General features: G+C 37.5%; 1 protein-coding gene across 9 annotated transcripts in view; it reads left to right on the top strand.

Annotated features, from left to right (window-relative positions):
- arhgef10la (Rho guanine nucleotide exchange factor (GEF) 10-like a) overlaps positions 1–22,509 on the top strand; it is a 128,328-nt gene that overhangs the window by 47,855 nt on the left and 57,964 nt on the right. For all 9 annotated transcript variants that reach the window (XM_028003007.1, XM_028003010.1, XM_028003009.1 and 6 more), the window contains 3 exons: positions 1,726–1,898; positions 5,892–6,007; positions 7,291–7,418. In XM_028003007.1, the coding sequence (XP_027858808.1) occupies positions 1,726–1,898; positions 5,892–6,007; positions 7,291–7,418 (417 nt within the window). The remainder of the gene's footprint in view (positions 1–1,725; positions 1,899–5,891; positions 6,008–7,290; positions 7,419–22,509) is intronic.

The raw sequence follows: 22,509 nt of genomic DNA, 5'->3' as shown, positions 1-22,509 counted from the left end.
GCTTAGGAGAGTACACATTTTGGAGAAATACATATTTGATTAAAAAGGGCTCCTATGTGATGCCTGAGGTTTTGCAAAGATAATTTGGCAAACTACACAGTAAAGAGAAAAGACTGCAAGGGCTTTTGAACACTATCTGAAGTTGCAGAAGCTTTATCAGCATTAAACAAATGGTAGAATCCCTAACAACAGCTTGAGGAGTCCCAGATTACTGACATAAAACGTTTTTGGTTTATTTCCAATTTATCTTCCTTGTCAGCACCATTGATCATATCTCTCTCTTCCTGTCTCTTACCCAAGTAGTAAACAAGGAAAGTTTTTTTATTTATTTTTTTATTTTAGCGAAGTCCCTGTCAAGGATGTTACTTGAAGCCATCTTGTGCAGCCCCCAAAGCATATTATTATTTTATGTTTCATTTCAACATCAGTATGCAGAGGCTTACAAGGTATACCTTTTGGGAACTTCACAAAAATGATAGCAATGTTAATTCTCATCCAGAGTAAATAACAAATAACAATGAGTTCCGCCAAAAGTACTATTTAAAAAAAAACAATAAGTGATAATATAAGGATGTTTATATTCACTGTGTAATTCTGTATATCAAAATATTTTTCCTGCAATCTGATAAGTCAAAGAATAAATATAATGACATGATAATGATAGAATCAGATATTTAATATCACCTTCTTCAAAGTCAGATGGTTAGTATTTGTTTGACTTGCTTTTAAGCAGCACTTAAGTTGTTTGCGTATTCTTCCCCAAGCTTCTAACAGTTTGTTGGAATTCAGCCCCTTTCTTCTTAACAGATCTGCCATAAAAATTTTTTATGAAAATGAGATAGTCACTCCAAAGCATTGACCTTAAGTTATTTCATAATTAATCTGGCAGTATGCATAGAACCGTTCATTTGAAAGACCCATTTGTGACTAGGTTTTAACCTACTTGCTGATTTCTTTGGTATTTACACATAATGTTCTTCTCTTATGATGAATGCCATTCTGTGCAGTACATCTGACTCAAAGTAAAAAACATCCACACACCACAATGTTGCCTTCTTTGGACTTCACAATCAAGTTGGTGTTCTTGGCCTTACAAACTTCCTCATTTGTTGTGTAATGATTTTCAAAATGACTATATACTTCAATATTAGTTTCGTCCATCCAGACGACATGTATCCAAAATAAAAGATTGTTTTACCCTGTGCACATTTGCAAACTTTTATCTGAATTTTCATGGTACTTTTCGAGTAAAGGCTTCTACTGTGCTAAGTGGCCTTTGTTAGTGAAGGGCTCATATCACCATGGATAATGACACTGTCCTTTCAGTTTTAGCCCTTTTTCACAAACCCTTTTTCTTTTGTTGAGGGGATGACATTCAGATTTCAAACCAGAAGCATTTTATCTGTGGGCCACAGGTGTGCCTCAGTTCAAATCAAATGTTGTGAATTAACCTATTAGAAGCTTGCAAAGCCATCAGATTGAAAACTCAAAAATCCTAACCGACCAAAACAAGAAATTTTTTGTCTGATTTTATATCAGAAAAAAGAGAAAACAATCTTTTTTATTTCTTTTAACCAGTATGTGTAAATTTCTGGTATCAATTGTGTATAAATCACTTTTTTATTTCTGCTTATCTGAATATCCTAGTGGTCATTCTGGTAGTTGCCTCACTTTGTTTTAAAATTTCCTGGCTGTTTAAACAAATGTTGTAATTATTTCCTACAGAGGACCTCCGGATATTAGCAGCCTCGTCCCTGTTGGTCCCAAGTACACCATGAAGTGGAGCGCCCCCCTTCAGCATGTGCAAGTAGTAGAGGTTGGCCAGGAAAACTCTCAAAGCAAAGACACCTTGTTTCAGCAGAGTGGGACTAAGAGGCCAAGTGGGGCCTGCAATTCAGGTAAAAACAAATATGTGAACTTGTGCCGCTGCAATATTTCCCTATGCTTCACCCTCTGGTTAATCTCATCACTATAAACTGACTGTTAGTCTCAGCCTCTTTCTCTGAGTCAGCAAGGCTAATCTGTTCCTGTTCTCAAGTGGAGAGAGGAGATGGAGGGGTGGAGATGCAGTCATGCTGCTTGTCACTCTGATTGAGGATGTGTTTGTGAGGGGATAGTGATGATGGTCACTTGTTCCTATGTGCCTGCGGTGTTTTATCTTGGAGAGTGATGCTGGTGTAGGGAGCCCCAAGCTGCATCATCCTCACGGTCTCATTTCAGTCTCTGATAGACCACAAACATGTCTGGAGAGGAGTCATCAATCCGTCGAGATTATTCCTTGCCTTTCTAGGACCAATTAGAGAGCCGGTAGCGGCAGATAGGAATCTGTGGTTGAAACAGTAGTTCTTCCACCACCTCTCACAGTACTCTGGTGTGTACCGAGCTTGACGAGATCCTTGATAAATGTGCCATGGGAAAAGGAAGATACAAAGCCTTATCGGGATGTAATGCAGCACACTTTGTAAAGTTGCTGCTCCATGACTCAAATATTAATGGTGCCTTCTTCAGTGCTCCTTGTGTCACGCTCAGTAAGCGCCTACTCTTTTGAGAGCTGGTTTATATTCTCTCTGGATTTAGTTTTTTTCGTCTTTTGTTCAGGTAGTTTATACTCATATCCTCACAGCTTTGCTACAAGGTTTTGGGATCATTTAGGATTAGCTCTCAGTACAGCCTTCTGCAAGTTTCTCTAACTAAAATATTGGATGGTGTTTGAATCCTTCTATTTTCCTTTTTTCTTTTTTTTTTTACCCTTTTGGGGTAGTGTCTGTCCCAAAGCCAGTTGCACCAGTTGCCAAATTTTCAATTGGATTTGCAATACCATGTATTTACATATCATGTGATGTAATTCAGCATAGTGACTTGCTGACATGTCCTACCCCCTTAGCGTAACTTAATCATGGAAGGTGAAAATCATCTTTCACCTTCCACCCCACAGACATTTCTTTAGAGAAAAAACCCCCCAAAAAACTAGACTGCAGGTGGGTTTGTCTTTTTCCCTCAAACCTTCCATCATTCTGTGTCTTTATTCTGCTGTTGGGCTTCTTGTCTGTATCCCCCAACACATGGAGAGCCAAACAATGTTAATGTGTTTTCCCTGAAAGCCAGTTGTTCCAGGTGTTTATTCTCTTACACTGACTTACCCCCTTTCACACTCTTTTATTCCTGCTTCCCGTATGACCCCCTGTCAGAAATGCTGTTTTTTTTCCGTCTGTGGTGTAGCAGAGGGTTTGGCTGGAGATCAGACAAGGTTTTTGACATAAGCATTGAAGCTGCTTTGTCTTTAAAGCCACTAGCTAGCATCACTGGCACAGTCAATGAGTGTGAGGACCGACCCCTCTGGGCTCAGGCCTTCTACACCAGTGAATTATGTGCCTTGTGGCCAGCGAGGATAGTCATGTTTTAGTGTATAAACCATATCCTGCCTCACCAACTGGATTATGTTGGATTACAACTCAGCACATTCACCTCTTGGGCTGTAGCCAAAAGCAGGCCCGGGAAGACCAGGGGAACCTGCACAAAGGTCCAGGCAATCCCTTTGAAGAAGACAATGCTCTGACATTGTTCTTTCAGCACACAGCACTACCCCTTTATATTCAGATGTCTCACCTATTGATTTGCTTGCGCAGATGACAGATGTCACTGTGTGCCAGTGTCAAAGATCCTATTAAACCCCCAAAGCTACAATGGCACTCTTTAGATGAATAACAGCAGCCCACCCTTCCCCATTTCCCTCTCCCATAGTCTCTCTTATGGCTCTGCTCTCACTCCATTTATGCACGCGAATAGCAAAACAGCTGCAGGTCCCCTCGGATGAGCACGCCTCACTAAACTCGCCGACCTACTCGCCTCTCTTGCTACTTTATTATGTGGCAGCAGAGACAGGGCAAGGGCTGCTTTGGAGCAAAATCTACCTGCAGAATTTAATTAGGCAACTCTCACAGAGCTTGCTGCCGGAGAAATGTGGGCCAGGGGAGCTGGGACGGGGGACGGCAGACAGGAGGAGACGTGGGTATTGATTCCTGGTACTGGGAGAGAAAGACTTTGAAGCCTGTGGACCTCAAATCGATGCTGAATTTTGCGTCTAATGAGACACCTGCATTCTCTTTGGCTAGCAAAGGGCATCATAGCCCCAAATAACAGTTTCTCCATCTAATTTTTTTCTTTACTCATAAATTCACTTTCTGTAGTTCAACAAATAATGGTGATCGATTCTTCTATGCACTGAAACTCTTTTATTAGTGCCCACTAGACTTTGAACCAAAGCAACTTCACCTCCTGCACCTGTATTTGTTCTGTCAGACAATGCCTTCCTTTTCCTGTTGTTGGAACAATTTGACCTTGAGCTTTTACTTTTTAATCTACATGCAGAGAAAAATTGGAGACTGGTAAAAATGGTCTTGTAGGATGTAATCTTACAAATTAATAAAAATTCAAATACAACTGAATGGATAAGTGAAATGTCCATCCATGGACATGGATGGACATAATACCATTATTATACCATTATTAATGGTATAATAATGATATTTCTGTCTTTTTCTTAAGAAGATAAACAGATATTGGTGAAAATTATATAACATTTTCAGTGGCATGAATAACTTAATTCTTCATTGCATATCAGAGCTTCTGCCTCACAGAGCTCTTCCCCCATGCCTCTAGCAGCGCAGCTCCTTCAGACTAAGGGCAGCAGTAATTAGGAAACACCTGTTGGAACTGTGCATTTGCTGAGCTTATACAAACTACTTCTCAACGCTACTTTACAACGCTACTAAGAACGGTTGTAAACGGCATAATGGACAAACATTGTTTGTGATGATGTGCTAAAGGTGGAGTGTCTGAAAGAATATTAGCTTCTTAAAGAGACAGGAGCCAATTTCAAGACGTAAAAGTGGAAAGTCAAATTTCCTTTGAATTATGTTTATATATGCAGTATTTTTGCAATAACTAATCAGTAAGTTAGCCACTTGACTGTGCTATAAATTGGCACTATGTGCCTGGAAAATACACAGTGCCTCTCCTTTAAAAAATAAATGTACAAATTTCTTTATTCAAAGGGATTAATTTTAAATGCAGACAATATTTGACAAGTAATTTCTAATCATATTTTTTTCTCCATATTTTAAACTAATAAAACTGTGACCAGAAACGGATAATGTATTTCTACCTTTTAGAGTGCCAACACAATAGTTTTTAAGTGATGTGACAGGGTGCGTCCCCTAAGTTGTGCCTCAATGTGAATTATCTTTTTTTTCAATCCCTTTTGAACTATTCTCCAGTCCCTACAAAAATAGCACATTTTGATAAATGATTAATCCCCTTTCTCTGTAATCAGAGGCAAAGCCTTCATCTGTAATCACAACATTCAAATGATTAATATAATTGCTAACAAGTATTCTGCATGTCAGCACAACGTAGAAAACAGCAAAAATTTTGACCACTCTTTATATTCAGTGGCTTTACTCATAAAAGAGCATTAAATGCATACTGACATACATGCTCTAATTTGGTGTTTGTGCCCTATTGTAACAGTAACATGACAGCTGCTCAAGACAAGTATATTTAACAAAAACTAGTAAATACTGGAACTTAAAAGAACAAGTTAACTAACAATTTGGAGTAGAATAGCTTTGTAAAGTACTGGTATACTTGATTAGACAAATGACTATTAGTGCAAATCAATTGATATCAAACTTGAAACATGTAATGTAAATGAACTTTACAGCATAAGAAGAACAGCATTTACCTGTTTGTGAGTTGAAGTAGTTATTGGCTCAATAAAACTGACTAAATAGTTGCATTTTATCGCTGTGTACTGAGACTGTGACTCTCAGCATATGCTGCATTATGCAATCTAATGCTTATATCCAAACTCTGTTGTGCCCATCTCCCAGGAAAAGCTCTCTTGGGCCCTCCACGGTTGTACCAGGAGCTGCAGGAACTTCAACATGACCTTTCAGTTGTGGAAGAGGTTACTCTGCTTGTGGGCACGCTACAGGGGATATACCAGGTACGTCTTGAACTTACATGTTGCAGTTAATCTCAAAACATATAAAGACCCCCCCAAAAAAGAAAGCCAAATGGCAAATTCTCTCAACTGTGCTACGTTTTTTCCTTTAGCTGAAACTGTTCAGATCACCAAAACATAGTCTGTTCTGTTCACATGCATCACATCACTGCACAGGCTAGGTTGTTCCAGAATGTGTATGCTACTATTTTTGATCTTTGAGAAAAACGCTCACAGAAAGACTGATGCTGAAGAATTAATTTAACCTATGCCAAGAGTGCTGTTAGCACTCTTGGCACTCTTTAGTTGTTTGTGATCAAGTTATCAAAAGATGGTAAATTAAAATGTTTGACTCATAGAAATACAATTTACCAGCAGAAGCTAGCCTCATAAAACCTTTGAAACCTCTCAAAACTAGAAGAGGAATAACAGAGAACGCATTAAGATGCTTAAACAGTTAAAGGTGGAACATCCAAGAGGTAAGAACTCTACAAAGAGAGGGTCACATTTTTCAGCTTTTTCACCTGGAAAAAAAAAGATTTTTAAGATGTTATTAAAATAAAACTCCTTTTTCAAATTATTAATTTGCAGAAGCACATGATCTACCATCTTTCTCCCCTAGAATAGTGCCATAAGGGTGGGAATGAGATGTTCTCACTGATACAAAAGAGCCCGTCGACACCCTCCAGTACTGTACAAATCAGTAGCCTTCCTTATAATTTTCTGGTATCACATTTATGGCACTACATGCTACATACAGTAACACAACCAGGGAGGTAGACTCCAGTAATCACCCGAGTTTCACGGGCTAATGGTTGCACCTTTGCTTCTCCGGGCTTAATGAGCACAATGTCCTCAGGAGGAGGGATGCTGGTCTGGCACTTAATGGCTGGTATTCCTTTCCACCTAGTTATATTACTGTCTGTTGAAAAAAATAAAGTAGACAAAATACTTCTACACAGCTCATTTGCTGCAGAAAATTGATTTCATTCTGTTTGACTAGAGGGTCCAGGCGTTACTATAAAATGGATGTCAGAACTGAAATAAATTCAGAGTTATATTTGAGTGAATGAACAAGATTGCACAGTTTATTAACTGAAGAAAATTGGTTCAAATAATGCACTGCAGGTTTTGTAAAAAAAAAAAAAACATACCTTAGGAATGTGAGCTTCTATAGGATGTACCTTTGGTTTTCATGTGCATGACTTGTGCTGTGTGCTTGATGACCCGTGCATGCCTTAGTTTAGAATCAGCCAGTTTTAAATGTGTGTGTCTTTCTTTCAAAGAACCTAAACACCACCGTGTCCCAGGACTGGTGTCTGGCTCTGCAGAGGCTTATCCGCATCAAAGAAGAACAAATCCAGTGTGCTAACAAGTGTCGCTTACGCCTGCAGGTGCCTGGCAGGCCAGACAAGTGAGTAGAATTTCACATAAGGTAAAGCACTAATTGAAACGTGCAGCTAATGGCATGCTTGGGAATAAGAAAATATGACAATAAAATGTGAGACAACACAAAATAGTGTCCCCGTTGTGGTAGCTTACTAAAAGGTTTAAAATTTTTATATTATTTTAATGGCAATTATACCAGACTAATAAAGGAATAGTCCAGGTTTATTTTATTTCAGATAATACATCAAAATTACACAAGAAAACATTATGATAATGAATGGTGAAAATAAGAATCTGTGTTTATCTAGAACAGATTTAAAATAGAATTTCATGGAATATAAAATATAATATAGTTTAATAATTTTTTAATATGTGTTACCACACGTCTAGTACAACAAAGGCACAAAAAAGTATATGTTTTCAGGACAATCTTTGAGGTTTGTCTGTGAAACACAGATCTTAAGTTAGATATGATATTTATTTTGATAAATACAAAATTTCACTGTTATTCTTTAAATATTTGTTCCTTTTCTGTGTGTTGTTTCTGTGAATGACATGGGTTGGAGGCCAATTCAGATAAACAAGTATTCTTAAAAAGTGTTTCAGCAAGTTTTTTTTGTATTTCAAGTAATCTCAACTACTTCACTCAATCCATAACTATGTTGACACTGACTTATTGCAGTACAAACATTAGTGTGTTTTATTGGAATTGTATGTGATGGCCCATCACAAAGTAGTACAAAAATACAGGAATTAGGCCAGATGAAGTCAAAATTGCACTTTTTGGCCTACATACATCTGCAAATCACCCTTTATTGTAACCACCATCTTCATTGTGAAATATGGTGACAACACTATGCAGCCTTTTTGGAGGGTGGTCTTAGAAGATGGGAAAATGGTCCTACTAATTTAGAACATAACTTTAAAAATAATTACAAATTTTATTTAAAAGTGCCTTTCATAACAGTCAATGATAGTTTCCAAGAAAGTAAAAACAACAAACATTAAGAAACATGCAGCAGTGAATCAAAAGAAGTTGGCAACCCGTTGGAGCCTGCAAAAGACTAAGACGGAAGTTAAACTTCCAGATGGGACAACAGTCGTAAACATACAGTCAGACTAACACTGTCCATCCATCCATCCATCCATCCATTCATTATTCAACACGCTTTTTCCTTGTGGGATTACCAGGGGTGCTGATGCTTATCTCCAGTGGTCAACGGGAGAGACACCAGGTCTTTCTCCAGATCATTAGTTTTTTTTTTTTGGGGGGGGTTGTAACCTAATATGAAACTTAAATTCTTCTTTAATTGTAGTCTCTTTATTGATGATTATTTTAAAATGAATGAATGAAATATGGAGTAGAACAGAAAAATAGTGTGTCTGCATATTTTCGAATTGGACGTTTAACTATTACAGAGAGAGAAAACATTGCTTAATTTTTCTGGGATTCTACAACATCTTCTGGGTTCAGAAGGACAACTTGTGTAAAACCATTTTCTCATTTTCCATTAAAGGAACTGAGGTGACATATGGTATCTCCTATTACTGAGGATCATTGGGCAATTGGAATACCTTTGCATTTCTGCAAATTAAATATGAGAACAGTTTGCTCTGCCTTGGGGGGATAATTGCTTAACTAGAGTATATTTTCTTTAATTCTGTGCATGAATAAATAAAAAAAATGTCACAAAATGTTCTGTTTGTATAATTTATTGGATTCACTCTGCTTCACTTGAACTTTTTGCATAGCTTGGACTACCTACAATTCATGATAAAAATCTATGCTACATTATTTTTCCATTTAGGGACTGGTCTCTCAGTCTCTGGGTTTCCCAGTTTAAGTTTACACTTTAAAATGTGTGAGGGAGTTTATATAGCCACTTATAAAGAAAGAGTTCATAAGGGCTTTACTGTCTGCTTCTTTGGAAGATTGAGGCTTAGATGGTCAAAGAATCAAAAGCTCTGTTGAGGGATATCCATGGTTTACTTTTAAGTTAGTTAAATTGTGGTTTGTGACTGAATCAGTAATTTGATTATATACTTTAGTTTCAATCTCAGCTTACTGTGAACTGGAATATTGTGACCTGTGCAGTGATTCATCCAACCATACAGATCCAGACATAGTAAAATGCTAAATGTCGAAGGGAACGTAAACCAACACGTTTCTATTTTATTCTCTTTGCACTGTTTTGTAATATACTGCTATATTTTACAGAACAGTGTTTCTGTCATTTAGCGTTTAACCTCTCCTTGTGTTCTTTTTTACAGTCTCTGCACTTTTGTGGAAAAGTAATTTTTTTAATCCTCTATGAAATGTAGTTTTCTCAATGCCTCAACCTCCATGAAAGCTCTATAATTAACCAAAATGAAATGAAGTAAAAACAGAAATACCTTGTGGATGGAAAGCTTCTGTGCACAGCAACAATGGCAAATGTACAACATTTTTCCCTTTGACCTTGTCATTATCTTTGATTCAACCACACAGTCACTCTGACTTTAGAATTTAAATGTTGGAGGTAGGGAGGATCATGGGTTTAATCAGAGAAGCAGTATTTGTTTATCTCAGTTTCACATGTGCAATCAAACAGACTCTTGGAGTGGCTTCGCTGTCATACATGAAGTTTAAAATATGGAGGTGAATTTATGTGGGTGGCATGATTACTGAAGGACTGAACACCTACTTAGAGAACAACAAAGATGGCAAGAAGAGAGTGTATGAGTAGCTTAGAGTGTTACACAGGAGCTGCTGGGAATAGCAAATAATGGCAGATTATAATGGATCCAATTTTGTGGCTTCTGTTGGGAATTGGATAAGAAACAAGCAGGGGGGGACAGAAAGAGAAAGATTGTGATAAAGAAGCTGGAGCCCTGCAGAGACAGAATAAGCAGAACGAGGAGAGGAAGAAAGAGAGTGAAAGTGATGAGCGACCCCCTCCATGAAAGACTTGGCTTGGTGCCGGCAGGGCAGTGGCAGTCAAAGTAGAGGGCCTAATGCTTCAGAGCCAGAGAGAATCAAACTGTGCCAAGCCAAGTTAAAGTGACAGCTTGAGCAGAGTAGCAGCTCAGATCAGTTCTCCCACATCTCCCAGCTTCCTCATCGGCTGTCACCCCAGGCCTGCAGGGCCAATCTGCTTACTCAGATGTTTGGTGGAGCCAGATGTCATGCTTACAACAGAGCCCCCAAATTCCCCTTAAAGAGGTAACCTATTTGCTGAATTCTTGCGATAATGCTGTCAGAAACTGCACTGACAAAGAGATTTTCTACCTCATGCATAGGTGCCTTCTCTATATTTGTCTTTAAGATTTAGATGATGTAGACCAGGGTTTCTCAATTCCGGTCCTCAGGGTCCACTGCCCTGCATGTTTTAGACGCGTCTCTGCTCCGGTACACCTGATTCAAATGACTGCACCAGCTCCTGCATGTCACCAAGTGCTGCAGAAGCCTGTTAATCACCCACTTATTCAAGTTGGGTGCAGTAGAAGGGGAACACCTAAAACATGCAGGGAATTGAAAACACTAATGTAGACCAAGACCTGGGCTTAAATCATGCAAGAAAATGGTCCTGGGATTTGGGGAGCAAGAGAGATGGATATCCTGAAGGCAAAAAGGGTAAAATTTTGGTTGTGTGATAGCAATCTAAATGAGGTTGGGCCTCGGTGTTGGATGGTTGGACCACCATGAGCCTAGGGGCACAGGGTGACAGGTGGCACACCGGGTGCTCAAATCATTTTGACACTACCCAGGGTGCAATAGTGGCAGATTGCAGGGAACAGTACTGACCAGACTCTGTCTGCTGAGATTCTTCCACAAACACAAATGCATCAACACATTCATAAACATGTTTATGGAAAAGTTAGATTTTTTTTTTTCTCTTCCTGCTTCCTTTTGCTACTAATTTGACAATCAGCTTTGTGCAACATTACTTCCAACATCTGTGTTTGTGAGTTACACATCTTCACACAAGCTTCCTGGTGACAAATGCAAATGCACTTAAGCAAGCATATGTTTCAATAAAAGTAGCACACATTAAGAAACATGCATCCACACGCATTTGGTGTTGAGCCTTTTCTCTGCTGGTGATAGAGTGGTACCGCAGCAGGGACCCCCTGTACTGAGTTGGTCCCCTCCTGTCTGCCCAGGAGCGAGTCTCTGCAGTCAGGCAGCACATCACAGCCTCCACACTGCAAACAGACGAGTACGTGGAGAGAATCCTGACTGCTGCCTCAAAGGCACCCTCCTACGTGTGACAGCAGTTCATTAACATCCACTTTAGGTGCATATGCAGGAGCAACCAAAGGCCTCGATATGGGGACCATGCTGTGGCATGCAGCAGATATAGAGTTCAAATTTTATAGTTAAACTAAATGTGTTTGTTGATTTTCTTTTTTCTTTGCCAACCATCTCCAAGCACAGACTGTTCATAAGGGGACCTATCATTTTTGCTTAAAAAGAGTGTATTATTTGCAGATGACTTACCATTGCAAGGGCAACAAGTCGGTTCATACTTAAAAGATTGACACTTACTGAAGTCATCCTTACTGCCTGACTCATCCAGATAGACAAGTCTCGCTCTGACTCCTTACAAACCATTTGTATGTGAGAGTTGTTTGTTGAGTCTACGGAAAATACATCTGTTGATGTAGCATTTGTGAGGCAAAAACAGTTATGATACATAAACAACTGATTGATTTACCTTCTTAGCTTAAACTTAACTTAAAACTTTTGTTTTTTGGATTCAATGTAGAGTATTTAATTATGCTTTATAATAATTGTAAAAAAATAAAGGTAACTACTTCACGGATTTCGCCTATCATGGGTTCTTTTCGAAACGCAACCCCCACGAAAAACGAGGGTTCACTGTATATCCATCTGCTTTTCTATCCATTTTGTTTTTTCCTGTAACTAGTCTATTCAGCTCTCAATCACTGACAAACATTCAGATTTGCTTGAAAGAGTATAAAGATATTGCATTTACCAGTTACAGATTTAAAATAGAATCTCATGTAATATAAAATATAATATAGTTTAATAGTTACATCAGTTACAGTTAAATTGCTTTCTCTTGATAAGAGCTGTAGAACTGTCAAAACTGCATAAAGATTATACTCAGATAGAAAACTATGGATAATAGAGTTCTTCCGTACTTTAATTGCTATTTTGAGAGAGTTTGCTTTGAACTCTAACTGTACAAACAGTATACATTTTCACAGCAGAACATGGTTGATTCTGACCCCATTGAATGTGTGATGCTTATGCATAATTTTTATTTGAAGTAGGATGCTTCAATGTTTACCAGTTGCAAAAAGAGTAGGTACAAAATACTTTATAATATTGTGTTGTCTTTATAAATATAAACACAAGCAAAATTAATTTAGGTTGTTTGAGTAAAAATCTAATTTGAGTTACTTTAGTTGTAGTTTTACATTACCTGCAATAGTGTGTAGTAAACACATGAAATGCATCCTATTGTCAGAACATTATTAGATAGAATAATAAACTAAAGATTCTGCAAACTAAAGATTACAGAATCTTTAGTTTTTATATGAAACGAAGGACCATATAGCAATACAGAAGCTGTGTTCTTGGACGTTTCAGCCAATCAGAAAATGTTTAATAAATTGTACCAAATTGTGCCTATGTTGCAATGCGGTTCATAAAATAGCAGGCTATTTTTATAAGCGGGGTTGTAGTTAAAATCATTTTGGTTGTGCTTGTTTTATTGTGACAAAAAAAAAAATAAGCGATGTTCTTTGACAGCAGACAAATTTGAGTGTTTGTTTGTAGCCATGCAGAGATGGGAACAGATGCTCAGAATCTGTTTTGCAGGGGCATCAGGATTTGTGGAGTTATTTTAGAACTGATGCTTGCTCCAATCGCTCATGTTGGTTGTGTTGTAAAAGAGTGTGATTAGCAAATTGGAAAGATGAGTATACACGCAGAGAGATGTTTGGTGGACACTGGTGGGGACAAAATGTTTTGTTTTTCAGTAGTCAGGGTCTTGGTCTTGAATAAGCTATGTAACCTGCTTATGTTAATGGAGTCCTGTGCAGTTCTACACATTAATAATGTACTCAGTCTTCCCAGGTCACCTGGCTGCTACCTTTTCTTATGTCCATTGTGTAATTTATTCAACTGACCTTTGCCTCTGATTATAAGCAACCCAAGCATGTTGTTTTAATTGCATCAATCACCAGACACCTTAATGTTTCCTTTGTTATGATAGGCTGATCTTAAATAGGTTCAAAGCATGGAGCCTACTGTCACTGTAATCATATCTTAGCTGACTTGGTGCAGAGCAGACTAGTATGACAAAAGTAAAAAAACCAAAAACCTATTTTCCCTATTCAGGTATTGGCCTATGTACCATACACATTTAATCTGGCTTACTCTTATAATGTTTTATCCTGACTCAGTTTTAAAATGTTCACCTCCATGAAGTTGATTAAATTATGCATTTTATTGTGCATGTGGTGGTGTATTGTGGATGGTGTTTAGAGCTAATTCCAATGGAGCAAGATGCGCTAACTAGAGTTCAGACCGTTAAAACGTCATTCCAGAGAGTGTTTTAATCACAAATAGTTTTGTAAGGTTGAAATGATCTCTGTTTTATGGGTATATTTTACTTTTCTTTCATGCCAATAAGCCACTATAGAGTAAAATATCCCTAAAATGTTCTAAATGTCTTGTTTTCTTAATGCTAACTGGAGCTAAGCTAAACTTGGCTAAATGCTAAAGCATTGAAAACATAGCTATTTTCTGCTGATGTAGTCAACCGCAGCGATCCGTGTTGCTCATAAACAATATTGCTATTTACAGTGTTTTTGACTAAGATTGTTAAAACAGCTAAATATTAGAGCCTGGGTGTTAATTTTGGTACTCCAAATGAATAAATTAATCAGTGTGGTAATTTAAAGTTCATGAATCAAATCTTAAAGACTGTTGGTTTCACCCTCCCGTACATAATAATACACAATTGGCTATTAGTTTTTGCATGGAGTGAATCTTCCTACAATAGTGACTCCTAGGCAATAGAGATTTCACATTTCAGCACCAAGGAGAGTGCCTGTCACTGGGTCAGTGGGAGCTACAGCTATCTTTGAGCCAGTGTGTGTTTGTAATCCTGAATCTGATGCATCAAGCCCAAATCATCCCACAATGTTTTGTATGGTTTGAAAAAAATATCTCAGCTTGAACTGAAACAGTGTTAGTCTGAGTGCAATTTACACATAACGAACAGAGGAGTGAATAATTGCATAAAGGTAATTGTCAAAGGTGTTCACATTTAATACCAATCAGGGCTAATCAAGGCAAAAAAGGAACACTTAGTCAAACATGTAGATGTGATTGCCTATCAAACTGAAGAAAATATCTGCAGCTAATCACAGTAAACAAAAAATTACTTATTATTCATTCAAATATAAATATGTAATTGCCCTCTTCCAAAAGCAAGAAGGGGATGTTTGACTTTGTGCATGTGGCTCACAGAAGTTCACTCTTTAAATTAAACAGAAGACAGAGTTCATCAAAAATATATTGCATAGCAAAATAAAATAAAAACAATCACAATAGCTGTGTATGAGGCCAAAGCTTGATCTAGTATTTCCTGGTATACAGCTCACAGCATAAACCAGCTAATCAAAAGTTTACTGTTTGTGGATTATTTTCATTACTTTGTAAGGCTCTTTCCACAACATCTGTAACATCCTACAAAATAAGACATAATGCATAATGGGCATATTAAACACATTCTGTTTTCTACTTCTTTGTCATTCTATAAAAGCTTTTTTCTTTTTTGGGGGTGGTAAATGTAGAATTTGATTCCACTAGCCTCCACCCCGCATCCTCCAATCCTCTTTGTTTGTCCAGGGACAGCTTGATAATTTTTTTCTTCTTTTTTTTTCTTTTCACATTCCTACATGTTGACGCAATCACATTGGAGGCAAACAACAATAGGTTCCCACTGTGGTTACACATTGTCTTTACTCAGCACCATTCCAACGATTTTTGATGGTACTGGCTTGGTACTCAAATTCAATACCTGAAATTTATTTTTCAGTCACAATTCTGTTTCTCTTCTGGTAGCATTTGATCAATGTTATATCTTTATTAATTGTTTTAATGCTACATTAATTATGAAAATGGAAATAAAGTGCTGTCAATATTTAAATAATTCTTGGGTGTTGCTATGTAAAAATTGTGGTCTTTAACTTTTGTCAAAAAATTTAAAACCTTACCATTTAAGTACAAACATATGCATGACATAATCTAAAATACCATCCTTTTGTAGAACTAATGTACCCAAAATCACATACGCTTTAAAACCCAAAGGTTTAAAGAAGATGATTTTAAACTCAATTGTATATCGTAAGGCAGGGATGGTCGTTGCCATTGGAATGATTTTGTGTGGCCCTTGACCACAACTCAAGAATGGGATAAATTGTATTTAGGTATAGATATTTAGTTTATGGGGTCAAAATAATATATTTTTTTACAATATTAATAAAATAATAATCATAATCAAAATGTTGTGCTCCTTCAAGCTATGATAACTTTTATCTTGTTATTGTGGCTTCCTTACCCAAAATCGTCATAGATCCCTGTCTTAAGTGCTTGGCTTTTTTGACCTCGTCCAAAGATGTACCATTTGTTTTCTTCACTCTTCAAATATATTTCCTGTAGATTGCTTCATTTTTATTCTTAACTAGTTTTTATTATAAATATAGACACCATGGGAAGGATATTATTCTCACCTAAATTTATTCCAGAGAGTTTTGCCTTATACACTTTCTGTATGCTTGTGAGATTTGTAAGGGTTATGGGAAAATCCTTCTCCCCAGTCCTAAGTTAAGCTTCTGGTGCCAGGGAGTATTTCTTAGAATAATGATCATCTTACACTGGCATGGACAAGGTAAATGCCAGTGATGTTGGGAGATGGTCATTATTACCTTAATCAGGAAGATACAGTAACTTCACCAATATAGCCACCAATAAGAGTTCCTTTGAAATGATTTTCTTAGATGCTATTTTTCAATTGAAAATATATTTTTGTTGTTCTATATATTGCTTTGTTAGCGTGTAATCAGCCAACAAACTTAACTGGTAAGGGTCTGTTTATTGTGTTGGTTGAAGCTTATCTGGCTGTTACAGGACAGCGACAACATTGAATTGTTTTTAATAATACACTGAAATTATTTTCTTAGATTAATTTTACCTTTTCCAAATACCTTTTCAAGCATGCAGTTACAGACAGTTGGGATACAAAACATATTCAGGTAAAAAAAAAAGCTAATTAATACAACAAATTCATGATTTGTTTTTTCATGTTTATTATTTAAAGCCAAAGTTATCATAATAGATCCAATTAGTTACTTTCAAATACCGTTTTATTGTATTCCCAATCATGGAGATGAACCCCAAAATAACAGTGCTTTAATATTAATATTGTATTAATTTCTGCAGCCTTTTAGAATTAATTCAGATGGAGCCTTGCCCTCTAAATATAATGGTACAGGCTTTTTTGTCTGTCTGAAAATTGATAAACCTTTGTAAATAACAAAAACAAAATACTTTGTCTTTTTTCTGCATGCAAGGATTTTGGTCAGACATACTACAGTGAGTCAAGACTAACAAAATGGTGACCGAGGTTGCAGCAGTTTTAGCATTTTACAAATTTAGAAATAAATGTAGTGTCCTTTAAGTTTTTTCAACTGCAAATCCGAGTTTCTATCCGACACACTGGGTTTCAGGAGGATGAAGGGGAAGTGCCACTAACATTCACATCTGCATTTGTCCCGTTCTTGTGCATTACTGTCATAGCTGACCTGCCCCCTTAAATCACTGGGTCATCTTCTCCCTTTGCTACTCACTTTGCTCTGCTTTCTCTCAGTCCTATTCCCCTTCTGGCTCTCCTTACACTCCTAGGTCTCCTGGTGTCCTCTCTGCCGGCACGCGTGAGCTCGTTCTCTATTCTGGCCGCGCAGCACACCTGCACTGCGGTTGTCAGTCACTGGGCAGTGGAGAGAAATGGATACTGCTCTCAGTTTAGCATGTTTGATGTTGTATGTGCATGAAGTACAACCTAAAGAATCAAGATAAGTGAAAAGCATAAAGCTTTTCACACCTTGTCTCTCCCTCTTTCTTTGGCAAATTGCACATGCTATGTTTAAGAATGAGTAACTGAGTAACACCTCAGTGAGAAAATGCAACTTTTTCAACATGTCGGAAATGTCTTTGCTTTGTTCCCATTTTGCATATGTCCCTCTCCTTCTCGCTATATGCATTTTTAAAATAGTTTGGACAAAGCACTACTAGGTATGGCAGAAATCGAATTTCTGATTTCTTTCACTTCTCTACTCAATTACCTCCTAATAATGCTTAAGAGTGAAATTGGCTTCCTAGTGTGTGTCTGTCCCTGCATCCACCTTTTTCACACACTCTCTTCCTCCTTTTCTTTTCTTCCCCTTCTAATAACAGCAGAATTGGTGTAGAATTCACAGGTAGCTGGGAAAAGGCTATTTCTTTTGATAGCTGCTCAATTCTTTAAAAAAGACAGCACAACCTCGATCAGGGAAACTACTTCTAGTTATGAGAAAGCTGGATAAATCTAGACAAGACAAGCTTTTCTGAATCACTAGACATCGAGTACTTTCTAATTTGGGGGTTGTAATGCTAATATCCTTTTAGACTTAAAGTAGAATCTTATTTTAGGTCAGCAGAAATGGGGGGAAGAAAAAAAATAGACAAAGACAACACAATGACTTCCAAGCTAAAAAAAAATTGACTAAGCAGGTGACTAAGACAGCCAAATGTCAAAGTGAACACCTGTATTTGGTAGAATCTGTGTTCTTACAATGTTGAGTTACTGCCCTGGAGGTGATAGACACCTCTGGTGTTCCTGCCAATTCCGTTCTGGGTTCCAGTCAGGTAATGAGCCATGTGCCCACTCAACCTGGCTGCTTTGATGTCTGACAGTAATTTCTATGTTGCACAGAAGGAAGTGATTCACCCTTAGTTGGATACCATTGCTCTTTTTTGGGGGTCCTTCATGATCAGACTTTGCCTGGGATACATAGCTTTTTGTGGGTTCCATCATTCATTAGTAGATTAATTTGTGCTGCTAGGCATTCATGGAGAGCAGTCAGAAAGCTATGCTGTCTTGAATCTTTGTTATTATAATGTGTAGTGACTCTTGTTCTGGGTGATTGCTGTGGTCCACTCTTGCAGTCCCTTTCCATACAATTTTTTTATTATCTGACATCTCCTATTCCCCACTCAAATAACAGGAATATTAATAAAAAGGAATTTTGATCTATAATTTAACTTTAAAAAGTTCACTTCAGGTCACTTCTTGGTCATTTCTCCCAAACTCTTTAATGAGGTTTGTTTCATATTGATCTTAAGCCATCTTTGTTATTTGTGGACCATTGCTGAAAATATGTATTTTATTCCTGAAACTCAACTTTCCATTAATATTTTTATGTGAACAGGAAGCTTCATTAATGTATATGTTTTTTATGGCTTACTCTCCTTTCAGTGAGGAAATGTCAACAGATCTTGGCAGCTATAAGCCAGTAATACAGAGCTTGCTTCTGAAGTCCATATGTAAATGCAGGCCATAACATAGAAATTAAATAAAATTAATGCTCTAAAAGTTCATTTCTTTAAAAAAAAATAATTATAATGATATTCTGTTGTACTTAAACACATCTGTATGTGTCTCCAATTCCAGTCTCAGACTTGTTTGGGTCTTAAAAATTTTATTATGGTGTAGCTAGAGCCGGCAGTCTCTAAAACAGCTCCCATATTAGACCTGAGCTTTTATGCGTATATGTGTTTCTTTTTCTCCACCTTTGTTTGGACCCACAACGGAGCTGATGGTTTTTTGGACAATCTCGTGTTTCATTTTTCTCTCAGCTGCACTTGTGTTCAGAGGGCCACAAGAACAGCTACATTGTTTATACCAGGGATCAGCTGTTAGCTTTCTGTGCTGCAGCTGTGCCGTTTCCCCACAAGCCTTCAATGTTACCCATGAGCTGAAGATAAAGAGACACGGGACCCATGCTGACTCTGGGTGTTTCAGCAGGAGAAGAAGGTTCAGGCCTGTTATTCTGTTCCTCATGGGAAGTGTGAAACAAGCTGGTTGATCTAGTGGCGCTTACCTGTCATCAGAGGAACTGCTGGGAAATCAGCTAGATTCTGACTGAAACGTGGTGAACCATACTAATCACAGGGAGACTCTTAACTATGGATGTTTTCATTTCTTTGGGTCAACAGAATGACAGAGAGTGACAAGAAGAGGAGCTTTTGCTGTGTTTGTATAAGATAGATGGGGAAACTCTGGACACTTTACTACCAAGGATACACTGGTGAGGGGACTATGCTAGTAATTGTTAGGATGAAACAAAAATGGGGATTAGTTGAACCAGAAATTGATTTCATGCCACAAACCAAACTCCATGTCCATGTGTTATGAAAGATGGGTGAATGATCTGAATCAGTACTTCAAAGGGTTTAATCAGAAAACTACCCATTCTCCAGCCCAGCTATTCCTGCTGCAGCCCCTGCCTTTTCAGTATCTGTCTGCTTTAACCTTTCACACCTCTCAGCTCTTAGTCACCCACCACTTTCTCTGCTTCAAACGCTACATCTCCAAAACACAGAGCCCACTCCACAACCGCTCCCTCTCAGCTCTACATATGAGGTACAAGCTGTAAAGATCAAGGTGTGAGAAGCTGCAGGTCCAGATGGCATCTGCGTAGTGTCCTGAGGTGCTGTACAGACCAGCTTTGTGGCATTATGGAACACAAGTTTAATATGAGCCTGGAGCTATGAAAGACCTTCTTTGTGGTATCACTGCAAAAGCATCCACCAATTTGCCTGCCAGTCTGACATTAGAGTGGATGATGCCTCTCCTGCACTGAAAAACAGGTACATTTTCCTAAGGAGTGGAACATAATCTGTGTCAGTGGATACTAAACTGCCTCACTGGTGTCCCAAAGTACGAGGATGCAGAACAGTGTGTTCAACATGTTGGTTTGCAGAGTGGGTACTCGCAGAGTTCTACCCCCAATACTACAGACTCACCGTCTTCAGAAGATTCTCCCATAGTTTATAGTGAGGATGATTTGCAGTACAGAGTGAACACAGGACTATGTGAACTGGTACCAGCAGAATCACCTCCAGATCAATGTAGTGAAAATCAAGGAGCTAGTAGTAACTGGTGATCATCATATACTGACACTGTTGATCATCCAGGGACCTGACATTATGATAATAGTCTTATAAGAATTTGGGTGTCAATCTGCCATAGGATAACCCCTAAATCTAGCGCAGGTAGTGGGAGTAAGGAGAACTCTAGCAAAAATAACATCCTTCTTGGACATAGTCACTCACCCCTGCATTACACTATTGCAGAACGAGTGACCTGTTGCATTTTAAATGCACAAAGGAGCATCATAATGGTCCTTTCAACCAGCAGTTGTAAGACTCTACAACCATCACTGCTCCCAAGACACACAAAGTTGTGTCAACATCCTTTCTGTTATTTTTGTGAGTAATATGCATAGATAAAAAAGTAAAGTTTGTAGATATTTTATTTACTTTCTTAGAATCAACATATACTGGCATTCATAACTGTGTTGCAGGTTTTCTCCCAGAAGACTAAAGTCAGGGTGTTAGAGCACGAAGGCAGTCATCCAGTGGTCTACTATGTTTTGGAGTTAGAAAACTGTAGTTGGCAGGAAATTTGAAAATATTAAAAGTTTAATGTCTTATTTGAAGACATTAACAACACCTAAACACTAACTATAATTTTCCTACTGACATAATTACATTTTCTTGCTGTGGGCCAATGGATAGGGAGACTTCAGAGTGGAGCTTCCTACACCTGCTCTCTGCTGCTGTAGTTGGGTAGTTTGAGTTGTAAGTCATTGTTTGACACCTTGTTCAGATTCAGATATGAATAACCTGCAGTTTTTCTATGGCTCATTTGTCTTCATTTTATCATTTCTTTTGTTTTGTAGCTGCAAAGCAAAACCATATTATCATCCCTTTTTTAAAATAAATGTATTTGTTTACCACATATTTCACATCTAAATTACCTTACAGTGACTGAGGCAAAATTCAAATAATTTTACTAATGTAGGATTTTGGTATGCTAGAAGGCCCTGAGCAAACAAATTTAAAGTTATGCAAAAACAAAGGGCTGTTTTAAAATTTTTAACAATGGTAAATGGCTGTGAACAATAGAAAAATAAATTAGCAGTTCTGTATGACACAATATGAATTTCTTCAGTAAATTTAAAACTTTTACTCAAATAAAATCAATGACTATATTAGATCAAGATTTATCATTATGGTGTGTATTCATTCCTTTAAACAATGTGTTCTGAGTATTATATTCTCACTGCCTTCAAGCATGAAAGGCACCTTAATCAAAATATGGTAAATGGGATACACTAGCATATCACCTACACCCTTATCTGAGTTTTTCGTTGCATGTTTTAAAGCATTATATAATGTTTGTTCTTCTCTTAAAACAATAAATTGTCAGTTTTTCATGTAATTGCAATCTGTATCATTTGAATGATTGTTAGTTTTGGAAAACTCAATAATTATTTGACCATGCATAGTAGGGATGTTTTGATTCATCTTCAAGGACATGTTGACCTTGAATTGAAAAAGATTGAATCCTACATGTTTTATTAGGAGACAGTCTCTTCCATTCTGGCTTCAACCTCTTGTGAGGGTTGGAAAATGCAATTATTTTTAATCAGAAAATTTGTAATGGATTCAAATAGGGACCCAGTATCACAGTAAATATTTATTTATTCATGTATCATATCATAAAACAATAAACTCATTCACTTCCAATTATGTTTTCAGTGTTTATGCTCTTGTCTTTTGTTTAAACTCTCTGAAAGTCTCTGTAAGGTTAAAAATAACTTTTGCTTAAGAAAATCCTAATTCAAAAGATTTGAGCAAATGACTTTCTAGGTATAACAATCACATTTGATTGTAAATGTAAGTAAATGTGCTTTGGTGAGATTCATTTCAAAGACTTCATTAGTTGTGGAGTCTCTATCATTTTGAAATTCTTTAGTTCTGCTTTTGT

The sequence above is a fragment of the Xiphophorus couchianus genome, chromosome 20, assembly GCF_001444195.1.
Source record: "Xiphophorus couchianus chromosome 20, X_couchianus-1.0, whole genome shotgun sequence".
NCBI lineage: Eukaryota > Metazoa > Chordata > Actinopteri > Cyprinodontiformes > Poeciliidae > Xiphophorus > Xiphophorus couchianus.
Note: the sequence above shows the minus strand (reverse complement) of the source record. Positions and strands in the feature narration are given on the sequence as shown.